The sequence below is a fragment of the Quercus lobata genome, chromosome 6, assembly GCF_001633185.2.
Source record: "Quercus lobata isolate SW786 chromosome 6, ValleyOak3.0 Primary Assembly, whole genome shotgun sequence".
NCBI lineage: Eukaryota > Viridiplantae > Streptophyta > Magnoliopsida > Fagales > Fagaceae > Quercus > Quercus lobata.
This window is the reverse complement of record NC_044909.1, coordinates 45533475-45546012: the sequence shown is the minus strand read 5'-3', so window position 1 is coordinate 45546012 and position 12538 is coordinate 45533475. Positions and strand designations below refer to the sequence as shown.

At 33.4% G+C, this 12538-nt stretch overlaps 2 protein-coding genes across 2 annotated transcripts; both read left to right on the top strand.

The window, feature by feature from the left end:
• The first annotated feature begins 400 nt into the window (after positions 1–400).
• Positions 401–1489, top strand: LOC115993810. Its single transcript, XM_031117784.1, has 2 exons — positions 401–1057; positions 1137–1489. The coding sequence occupies exons 1-2, from the start codon at positions 476–478 to the stop codon at positions 1455–1457; spliced, it is 903 nt and encodes a 300-aa protein (XP_030973644.1). The 5' UTR covers positions 401–475; the 3' UTR covers positions 1458–1489.
• A 6294-nt stretch (positions 1490–7783) lies between these two features.
• LOC115950519 (transcription repressor OFP7) lies at positions 7784–9105 on the top strand. Its single transcript, XM_031067708.1, has one exon. The coding sequence runs from the start codon at positions 7861–7863 to the stop codon at positions 8890–8892; it is 1032 nt and encodes a 343-aa protein (XP_030923568.1). The 5' UTR covers positions 7784–7860; the 3' UTR covers positions 8893–9105.
• The last annotated feature ends 3433 nt before the right edge of the window (positions 9106–12538 follow it).

The following is a 12538-nucleotide window of genomic DNA, read 5'->3' as shown; positions in this document are numbered from 1 at the left end:
CAGTTGAACAACATGGATGGGCATTTATTTCAGATAGACAAAAGGCATGGGCAATTTTCATTATTTTCATTTATTAAATTTGACCTTTATATATTTTATTATTTTTATTAAAGTATTTGTCTTTTGTATGTAGGGCTTGATCCAAAGCTTTGACGTGGTGTGTCCTATGGCAGATCATAGGTCATGTGTGAGGCATTTGTATGCCAATTATAGAGATAAAGGCCACAAAGGGAAAGCACTTAAGGACAAGTTGTGGGCTGCAGCTACAGCATATACAGAGCATGAGTTTCTTGAACAAATGGGTGAGCTTAAGAAATTGTGCCCAAAAGCTTATGAGTATTTGGATAATGTAGATCCATCCATGTGGTCTAGGTCATATTTCACAGACCATTCAAAGAGTGACCTGCTTGTGAATAATCTATCAGAGAGTTTCAACTCATACATTTTAGATGCTAGGGACAAGCCTATAGTAACCATGATTGAAAAGATTAGGAGAAAGCTGATGAGGAGGTTCCAATTGAAGAGGGAAGGGATGTCTAAATTGACAGGGAAAATATGTCCCAAAATTCAAGCGAAGTTGGACAATGAAGGTTTGAAGTCTTCTGATTGTGTGTCAATATATGCTGGAAATGGTTTATTTGAGGTTGAGTGCAAACATCAAAGGTTTGTTGTGAATTTGAGCAAGAGGACATGTGGTTGTAGGAAGTGGGATCTTACTGGCATCCCATGTCAACATGCCATATCTGCCATACTATTTGATGGAAGTGTACCTGAAGATTATGTGCATCCTTATTACACAATTGAGACATACATGAAGGCATATGAACCAATAATTTACCCTGTGGCTAGCATGGAACAGTGGAGAAGGACATCAATAGATCCTTTGGAACCACCCAAGGATAAGATACAACGTGGTAGACCCAAGATAAAGAGAAAGAGGCATCCTTTAGAACCCAAAAACCCATATAAGCTAAGCAAGGCTGGTACAATCATCAAGTGCTCTGAGTGTAAGAAGGTGGGACATAATAGCAGAACATGTCCATCCAAAAAAGACAAGGTTAGTTTTGTGTGCTCTATGTTATGTTTTCCATCGTTAATTCTTGATATTTATATATTTTTTGTGTGTTATAATGTAGGGTACAATGTCTACCAATGCTAAGAAGACACCTACAACAAACAAGAAGCAAGCAGCTGGAGGTGCAAGGGCTACTGCTGCAAGTGCTGTAGATTCAAGGGCTAAAGGTATAAAGACTATTGCTGTAAGTGCTTTAAATTCAAGGGCTGGAGGTTCAAAGGCTGTTGTTGCAAGTTCCACCGGTGTAAGAACTTCAACGGCACCATTAACAATATATGGTGGTGGTGCTAATAGTGAGCGTGTGGTGGTGCCAACTTTGGAAAAAGCCATTCAAAGGATGCAGGCTAAGAAGAAGAAAAACCTTGGGTTTGAGCAAATATAATTAGTTTGTGTTGGGTTGTGCAAACTTTTTGTATTAGGCATTAACAACATGTAATCCTTACATTTGGGTTTTTTTTTTTTTGTCATTGTTAATTTGTGAACAATGATTTTTACTAGGCATTAACAATTTTATGTTCTACGTAATCCATACATTTGGATTATTTTTTGTGTCATTGTCGTATGTGAACAATGAGTAAAGCTGTTTCCTCAAAAAAAAAGAATAAAGCTATTAATGTCAAAGCAATTTATTTTGTGTCATCATCATGTGGAACTCAAAGCACTTTATCATGGTGGTTTAGTACCAGGTACCCTGTGAGTTCAAAAATATTTTGCTTTCCAGCAATGATTTGCATGTTGTTTGTACACTTATTAAGGCCATGGTATTGTATCATACAATTTAGCAATTTGTGACAGGTGGTAAATTCTCAGATATTTGCAGATATTTGATTTGCAATTTGTGGAATTCAAAGCATTTCTGCGTTGTGATCAGATATTACATTTTATTTTATTATTATTATGTTTTTTTATATTATTTATTTGGTGGTGGTGGCCCTTGTGGGGGAGACTTATGCTAAAGCAGGTACGAGGACTTTGTGTTTGGGACTTTGTGTTTCTCAAAATCAGTCAAGAAGAGAACGATAAAAAGAATGATAAAAAGAAAAAAAAAAATCAGTCAAGAATTACATCCGTGAATTTGAGACTTTGTGTTTCTCAAAATCACATCCGTGCATTTTGATTTTGCTAACCTTTAATAGAAGATTTGAACTTTGTCAATGGCCAAGGAAGATACAAGAGAAACTCTAAAGCTGCATGAAGCTGCGTTTTTTTTTTTTTTTTAGAAACAGTGCAAATGAAGAGGATGGCCCCACGTGAGATAGAGGGAGATGTGGAAAAATTTAGGTTTTGTTAATCTTGAGAAGGGTATTTTAGTCTTTTAATTTTGTTTCACCTAAGTAAGAAGCATGTGCTTGTCACATGCAACAAGATTCTGTTAAATATAACAGAAAAATAACACCGGGGTGCAAAGCGTGATAAGTGTGATAGTTTAGGGTGCAAAGTGTGCAGTCAGATAGTTTAGGGTGCAAAGTGTAATCTAGTGGATAGTTTAGGGTGGTAAAGTGTAATTTCCCCTTATTATAAAATAGCTTATAATTCCTGCATTCGCATCAATGCATTGAATAACAATTATCATTTATCAATTTATATTTTTCCTATAAAGTCAACTAGACAAACATTTGTAGATACTATAAATAAATTATTATAGTTTTTTTTTTAAAGGCATAATTATAGTCATTTTGAATGAAGGGTTTCAAATTTGGTTTATTAAAAAAATAATTAATGAGATAAACAATTTAAGTATTTGAAATCATTTAATTTCGTTGCTCATAGAGTATGCAAATTGATTGTCCTCATAGAAAAATAAGGTGGATAATTGACATTTTTATATACTTAGTTTTTATATCTTAACGTACTTGTGCTATTACATTAAAATGAATCTTATTAGGACAAAATTTAACTACAAAATTAGTTGTATCCTTAACTTACAATCTTAATATCTTTTCATTGGAGATGAATTTTGACAAATCCATCATTGGATTACATTTTTTTCTTATATCCCCCATACTTACAAAATTTCTAAAAATTTAAAGATGAATAGCTCTATCATCAATAAATTATTTAAATTGCAAGTTTTTGTAGTTTAAAGTTATATATAAAATATAAGCTTGTAGATTATATAGTAAATAATATCTTATTGACACAAAATTTGACATGTATATTGAGAGCATAAAAAACATGCAATTCAATGGTTAGATTTTCAAAATATGTAATAGTGTTTATTTTATTGCGTAAAGTTATAGTCTTAGGCTACAATCAATTTTGTAGCTAAACTTTGTCTATCTTATTAATATGTATTACATTTTTTAATGAAATTTTTAAAATTCAATCTAAAGGAAAATTTATTGCAAAAAATACAGCTAGTTTTTAATTATTTGAAACATGATAGTGAGAATAAAATTTTGTAAATATATGTACACACACATACTTAAGTTAACAATGAGTGCCTTCTCAAAAAAAATAAAAAGTTAACAATGAGTTTTGGGAATTACTATTATTTATGACAGAATTTGATTTGGTTTAAAATGGGTTGAAAATAGTTCATGCATCTCAAATTGGAGGGAAAATTGTCAAAAAAAATTTGATTGCATTTGAAATCTAATGTTGGAGCTTTTGATAGAAATTAATATGAACTGCTTGTATTGAGTTGTCACTTTTTTTGAGGAAAAAAAAATTTAACATCGATATAGACATCATTTTCTTAGAGCGAGAATCTAGATAGCACATGGCTCCTGTGACACAAGTGCACTCTTGGCATTACTGTTCATAAATACTAAAATTTGCTTATTACACCAACCAAGCTTGATGATGGGCCTTCATCTAAAAAAAAAAAAGCTTGATGATGGGCCCTTATTTAATGTTCGTTCACTGTCCTGGGCATAGGCATAGCCCTTGCACACTTGCTTTATCTACCTCATCCTAATTTTGGGACTATTTTCCATTAAACAAAAAAAAAAAGTTGCGAATTAGGATTTCTTTTCCTTTATTTTTTCTGATAAAAATTTCTATGGTTGAATGTAATATGTGCTTAAGAAGGGTGAGTATTAAAAGTTAAAAACTGTTCATTTAAATTTATTTCGAAAATAAATCAAATTCAAACTCATTACTAAAATGTATTACATATTCAAGATTGATTCTTTTTTTCTTTGTCAAGCTAACTTGAAGTTGTTTATAAGCTATTTGATTAACTTATTCTTTTCTCTTTTATATATATATATATATATAATAACTAAATTTTTATCTCTTCAAAAATCTATACTACTAATTAAAAATTAAAAATTAAATTACATTTGAAATTATACTATTTAATTTAAATAGATAGATTGATTTTTGTTTATAAACTTATAAAAATTAGTTTCACAAACCTTAAATTATTAAAAATTGTATATGTTTTTACTATGAAAGGTTAAGGAAGTTAGTGACCTGTAACAAGGGAGCTAGCAACCGTATCCCCGGTGAACAAAGGCAATAACTATAATAGTCCTAAGGTAGTGATCTCTTATCAGAAATCAATCATAAACCTACCAAATCTTCCTTTTTTTTATATACAAAATTTAGGATTTCATTAAATCGATTTGTAAGTAATCTCAAATCATGCCATTTGGATTTACTTCAACAAAAGAAGCGTGGTCCTCTTTGATAGAAGAACTTTTCATAAATTTCATCTAAAATGTGAAAGACTCAATTTGATAGAAATCTTTAAACCAAAATCCACCCCAACAAGGAAGTTATCTTGCATGCATTTCATCTAGCTTCTGATGACATCATATGCACTGAATTAAAATGGTTGGTCATCCTAAAATTAGGATTCACACCAATCTTACAATGTGATCCAATGGTCGTGGTTGGTGTGGATCCAGAGTGGTGATCACACATTCCGTTGAGAGAGAGAGAGAAAGAGAGTTGAAAAATAAAAAATGCAAAGTTTAGGTAATTTTACTAGCGGTAAGTGTGTCGAAAAAATATATTGATTTGTTCACATGCATTTTCCCATATCCGGTGTTTTGAGGTGAGCTCATGTAACTCTACATGTGACATGTGAGGAGGTGTGTGAAAGACTGTGTGTGGAAAAGTCAGTGTATGTAGGAGTTTATTAGTAAAATGTTAGATGGACTAATTATTTGGTCCAATGCTAATGCTATGAATTCAGCAAAAAAAAAAAAAAAAAGGCTAATGCTATGAGGAGCAAAAATATGCCTCTAGGCAAATACCATTTCTGAGTCTGGCCCAATTTATAGGCCTTGGCTTATCCTGAGAATAATAGCATTCAAAATTTCAGAAAATCCCTGCCGACACGCTGAGGCATAGGGGTGGAGTGGGGTGATACAGAGAACGCACAATGTTGGAGACATTTGATTGTATAAAAGGGGCATTAACTTTGCGAAAGACCACGACCCAATTTGACAAAGAAAAAAAGGCCAAAAAGATAGGCACTTGCATGCAAAGATGATTTTGTTTCCTTGGATCCCCACCATGTCTTTGAGACACAGAGCGTCATTGGATTTGACTTTTCTTTGTATGTCTACCCTGCCTAAAATCATTTATCCTGTGCCAAAAAATGCCAGAACCCTCTCCTTTCTTACACGCTTTGGAAGGGTTACAATATATAATAATGCATTTGATTGAGAGTACACGATTTGCTTTTACTCTTTTTGACAATTCGACTGTTCTTTAGTCAAGAGCAATAGGACATTACTACTCACTAGGCACTAGGGTCTAATAAGGCAGGCGATAGTCTGCAAGAGTTAAATTATTTAATCCAAGCTAAAAAAATCTAGGTCTCTGCCAGGGCCCCCCAAGCAAAACTCGTGCTAATTTATTATTATCCACCAAGGTATAGATTATGTGAAACAGTACAAGTGAATTCTTTGGAGCGGTTCGTAAAGTATTATAAATTATTTAGTACCTTCGAAATCAAAGCAAGAATTTAAGGCCTAAAGCAAACAATCTTGTCACCCCATGTTTGTGGAGCGGTGCAGTGAGAGCGGACTAAAACTGTTCTTTTACCCAGTGTATGTGTGTTTTTCCTTTTTTTCCTGAATTACCCAAGTGTATTTTTTTTGTTTCCATTCCTTGTTGTCACTCCATTATTAATTGGGAGGCAGGCCAGGGCCTGTTAATGGTACTATCTACATTTATATGGTAGTTAAATTTGTATTATAATTTATGATTTTGGAACATTTTTTTAAATCTCATGCAATGTATCTCTGCAGATTCATTAAAAAAAAATGTAATGTATCTGTACAATTTAATCATTACAATCCTTTACATCAGTCTAAGTGTGTAACAGTATATATTTTTTTTATTTGTTTATTAACAGAAAATAAGTATACTCTTTTTATGGGAAAAATAAGTGAACTTTATAGAAAAGAAAATTGCTTTACATGAAGTCTTTAGCAATTTTCAGTATTGGGCAATCTATCAATCTGCCAAAGAATCCAAATAAGCGTACGGGCTGTGGATACATGCACCCTGATGATGAAATAGTCATTTTTCAGGATCTATCTTGGAATGTGGCTATCTTGTCTATATATTTAGCTTCCCTCCAAAAATAATTTAAGATAAGAGGAAAAGCTAGTAGTAGTGCATTACACAACATGGAAAAGGAAGAACACCATGCTAGCTAGCTTAGTTTATTTTTAGTTTTGAGTATACCAGTGGAAAAAGTTTGGAATACCCGGTTGAATATTTATATTATTGGTGAAGGCTACACCTACAAGTGAAACTGACAGTTTCGACCTGCAAGCATTGGACACGAGAAAGTATGAATTATTTTTTCAAAAGTAGAGAATTCTTACAAGCCTAGAGACGCTCTTGCCAGATTGCTCCATACTATATCAGCGTTTGGTTAGAGATAATTTGAAGTTTTCTTGTGTGTGTCCGAAACATGGTATGGATATAATCATTACATTAATGATTAGTGTCTACTAAAACAACATCAGTGTGTGGTACGTGTGGTGCATGCAACTGGGTTTTTTATTTAGATGTTGTGTTTTCTGAAGGCAAATTAAAGAAAAGAATTTGTCAATGAATTCTAATGAGAATGCAACTGCTTCCTTTCCTATAAAAGAATAAAATTAAAACAAATGATAAAATGGTAAAACTCGTAAAAATTCAAGGCTCATTGTGTGTAGGTGTGATTTGTCAATAACAAAGAATTTAAATATTTTTTAGAAAATACTAAAACTGCTATAAATCTTACTAAAAAACTTACAAATTAATGTGAAAATGGTTGTGATTAGTACTACTCCAACACCATAACAAATGAGTATTTGAATTAATTGTTGTGGTTAATGACATATTAGTTTGTAAGACATATTTATTTTTCTTGAAAAACTAAATAACATATTAAATAAATATTTAAAACACTTTTTTATGATATAAAAGTTGTAGTAGTATTTTTAACATTATCCTTTCATTAATTTTTATCCTATAATTATGACTAATTTGGCCCAACCTAATGAAGCATAACAAAAAAGAAATAACAAAAAATTTAAGACTACACATTTCACTATACGCTTTATCGTAATCTTATGAGATTATGACAATCAATTGTTTTATACTTTTTATTAAGTAACAATGATGAACTCGTACAAGATACTTATGTAAATTGTAACAAAATGGTTTTCAGTCTCTAAGAATAAATACCTCATGAAATAGCTCAATTTTTTTTTTGTCCTTGTTTTGGGTGAACCAGCTCAAAAATTAGCACCAAGCTAGCTCCCTAGTCCCTATATAAAAACCACACTTTTCTCTCACACACATTAACAGTCGAAAGAAGCAGAAAAATGGCTAAACGTCTCAAGTTCCGAATTTCACGAGTGATCCCATCCTTCCAATCCTGCTGTTCCAAAGACCCCTCCACTCTCCCAGCTAATCCTGTCCCTTCAATATTCTTCCGCCCTTCTCCACTCATCAACCTCCAAACCCAACAAACCCCCAAACCCCATCACTCTTCCCTGAGGCGCCACGTGTCATCCGCTCTCATATCCGTCGGCTGCGGCCTCAGATCCAAGCCCACTCTCTCTGATGACGACCGCACCGAATCAACCCTCGAGTTCCACTGGGAAAAAGAAGACGAGTGGCATGTCGTCGCCAAGGTTTACGACGACACCCCTCGCCGTAACAAAATCTACAACTCCTCTGTCTCCGGCGAATCAGACTCCGACGACGACGACGTTTTGTCTCTTCCGCCACCACCACCTCCTCCTCCTCCAACAGCGGAAAAGAAAAAACGACGTGCCAAAAAGAAGAAAACGACAACCAAAGTCCGTGTCAGCACTTCTAGCGTAGATAGCGGGTTGTTCAGCAGCGACGGTTACGATGACGAAGAAACCGAGACCTTAGTTTCATCTTCTAGAAGCTTCTCCACCGATTCCTCGTCCGAGTTCAACCCCAACTTGGAAACCATACGCGAGATGCCACCAATGCTGAGGCGAAAATCCACCAAGAGGTCTAAGAAGCGGTGCGTCTCGAAGAGGAAGCTGGTGCTTTCGTCGCCGGAGAGCGAGTCTCCGGCGAGGCTCTCGATGTTCCAGAGGCTCATACCGTGCACGGTGGAAGGGAAAGTGAGAGAGAGCTTCGCGGTGGTGAAGAAGTCGGAGGATCCGTACGAGGACTTCAAGAGGTCGATGATGGAGATGATATTGGAGAAGCAGATGTTTGATGAGAAAGATTTGGAGCAGCTGTTGCATTGTTTTCTGTCTTTGAATGATAGGGAACACCATGGGGTTATCGTTCAGGCTTTCTCTGAGATTTGGGAGGCTTTGTTTTGTAGGAGAACATCGACTAGAACTAGTCAACGTGTTTCTACTTCGTAGGGCTCTTTGAATCATTTTCAGAATAATAAAGATAATGCTAAGATAACAAATCGTCTTGTTTTACTTTTTTTCTAGTTATAAATATTTTTCTAGAAATTAGTCCCATTATCTTAGCCATAAATGTAGCCCTTGGGGTGTTTATGCATCTTTATATATCTTCTAATCTAGCTCCTATGGTGGACATATCATTTCTCCTTGATGTAACCATTAGCAATTGTGCATACCCATTCTTACTCTAATACTTTTTCTCAACTCTAATACTCTTTCTATTAGTTTTATTGTACTTAAAATGAGTTGAGTGCGAACTATGGGCCATGTTATTTTAAAGAACCAAAATAATCAGATGAAAAGATGAACTTCTTTTTGATGGTCAAATGTAAAGATGAACTAAAGTTATAAGTAGTTTCCCTTTTAAAATACTCTTTGGAGATTGAATTTTTTTAAGAGTAGAATCCAAAACCAAAAGCGTGTTGCTTTTCTATATTTTCAACATCTCTTCTTCTAAAGAGCGTATCAAATATAATTATTAACTTGGATATATCTAATTTTTAAAAGTTAAACTACAATATATGAGTATTAAAAATAAATCAAAAGCTCTTCATGATATTTATTAGAATTAATAATATTATATTTTAAAAATATGAATTTAGCTTAATATTTTGAAATAATGACACTATTAGAATGCAATCAAATATGGATGAGAATTAATAATTATATTTTTGCCTTGAATAAAGGAAATCAAATAAATTTTAGCAATAACGAGATTAAATTTTTTTTTTTTTTAAATAGAGCAATCAGATAATAAACTTACATATTCTAAGTCTGTGTAGAATCTGTAGATATGAGACAAGAGTCCAACATTGATCAAACTTTTTTAAAAAAAAAGAAAAACTGAACTATCTTTTAATCTAAGTATTTGTTTGGATACATGTCCACGTCCACGTGTTCAGCTCTAGCGCGTTTCCAGTTTTTTTTTTTGTTTTTTTTGTTTCAGCCGCAGTTGTTGACCAATTCTCCTGTGAACAATGCACCCGTGCACTGTTTATGAGACCCACAAATTTCAAATTTCAATAATTTTTTCATTAAAAATGGGTCTCACGGTACTATTTACATATTTAAAAATTATTTTGCTATAGTGTTTTCAGTTTTCAGTTTCAACAAAATAAGTTCTATCCAAACGGACCCTAAGTATAGTGCAAAAAATAATGAATATATTTGATTTTTTGGTTAAGTTAGAGAACCAAATTTAGTCACATATGAATTTTGTATCAGGTCGAATGCATTGGACTAAATACAAATAACAGGTATCTAATTATAGTTATAATAACATTATTTTCATGCAAGGGCCTTTAGTTTAATTAGTCGGCACTTCTTAATGTTTTTAGTGGAAACATTAATGGTTTAAATTCTCACCCAAATTATCTGTAAGTTAAAATTAAAAAAAAAAAATTAATTAATTAATTTTATATAAACTCATTATTAGAAGTTTAGAACTACTTTTATGACACATGAAACTAACAATAGGTCACGACAATAATTATGAAACAAATGGTGTTCACAAACTTATGAGCCTTGTGAACAGAGGGGAACTATTGGGATTCAATGGAGCTATGTGAAGGTGTGACAACTGATTAACGAGTTTACGCTTTTACACTTTTGGTGGACAAGCATGGTCATTTCAAAGGAAGTACTCCGACATAGTAAGTATAGTAACGCGTGTTTGAAACATGAAAGATTGAGTCGGGACCCAAAACATCATTGATCAGGCATTTCCCATTTGACCAATGATCATAAGCTTTGATCAACCAGACATTGGCAGACGGATTGAAAAGCCGAGTTGCAATCCCCAACATTTTTACTCGCTAATTATTTTCCTGCACATGAGATATGGGACTTTTATTCCAAGCTGTGGGGGCCTCCTGTTCACTGTTAGTCGTAAACTATCATGAGTTTTATAGCTATGAACTAGGATTAGGCCTGTAAAGCTTTTTACGAAGAAGCTAGAGCACTAGCAAAAAGTGCTTGTTTATTTATGTTTGTTTGTTTAGCAAATCAACCAAGTTCAAGTTCAAATTTCATAGATTTGTGAGAAGGTAAGACTTTTTAGTAATTGTCTTACTGTATAATATATTAAAAAAAATTTAATTAACTCGTAAATAAGCTCGCGCTTATTTGCCAAGATTATGCACCAAACTTGAGTGTGTAATTTAATTTGTTTGGTAATAAACTTGAACTCAGCTCGTGTTCGAAATAAAACTAAATAAACAAGTCTAAATTTTTAATACACAGCTCAACTCAGTTCAGCTTGTTTATAACAAAAAATGCTTAGGTAGTCTCGGAGCACTGCTTCGGGCTCTCACAAAGGAGGTGAACCTCAAACATAGGTCCCACCATGGAATTCATCCACCTTGTGAGAGCCCAGTGCTCAGAGACTACTTAAGTATTTCCCGTTTATAACCCTAAATAGGATGGTGTCTCATCATTTCCGTTTGGAAACAATCTCTTGTTATTGTTATCTTGATTGGAAATGACTATTTCTTCCAATTAAAGGGGGTCTTATATACTTTTTTTTTTCTCTATCCAATAAATATTTTGTATAACAAGGGAAACAACCGCAAATGGTCTTTACATTGATTGGCTCCTTCATGACTTGTTATACCAAAATTATTTCAAATATAGTCTAGACTAGCACAAATGAGAGTTATATTTCATATCACCATTACACTTAATATCCTTTTGTGGGCAAGAAGATTTGAACGAATGTCCCTTATTCAAAACAAAGAAGTTGTTGTTGAACTAACTTTTTTTTTTTTTTTTTAGAGATTAGTTAGTTAAGTTAGAACATGGAAAATCTAGTGTACTAACAGGTCTAATATCACTAACGATATACTAACAAAATGGCCTAAGTCTTGTTAAGAATCTAGTTAATGTATATATGTCCTATGACATGCATTAATTATTTATTTTATTTTTTAAAAAAAATTTAAAAATTAGAAAGGTTATCAAAATAGTTAGTTAATTTTTTTACATTTTCATAAAACATTTCTTTAAATAATTTATTAATAAAACTCAAAATATAAAACAGAATAAACTTACTTCTTTAAGGACACACATTAACTTGACCTTTAAAAAAATTCCTCTTGTGACCATTTCCACATATATAACAGTTAACAATAATCGGGTACCGATATACTGAAATTGGTCTCATTAGGTCACAACACACAAGTACATCGTAGATTATGGAATTCCCAATATCACATCCATTCAACGAAGTCCAACATAATAATACTAGATAACGAAATTGCTCTCATCGTCATTCATAAATGAAGCTTCAGGTGAATCAGGTTGTGCTCGTGTATTGTGCACACAGACATAGTACTGTGCACGTCTATTTGTTTCTTTGTCTCAGACTCAGAATTGCTAACATTAGTCAAGGCCTGACGGAGCACTGCACTAATAAAGGTGAGAGGTGAGACTTTATCTAATACTGTTAAGGGATAATAATGTTTCTCTCTCTCTCTCTCTCTCTGATATCTGTGACTGTTTCGTGAAGACCACGCCAAAAGTCCCCACAAAATTTACCCTCGGCCAAAGAGAATGAAGAAGTCTTACTGCTAGTGGTAATTTCAGTGAAGCATTGTGCACT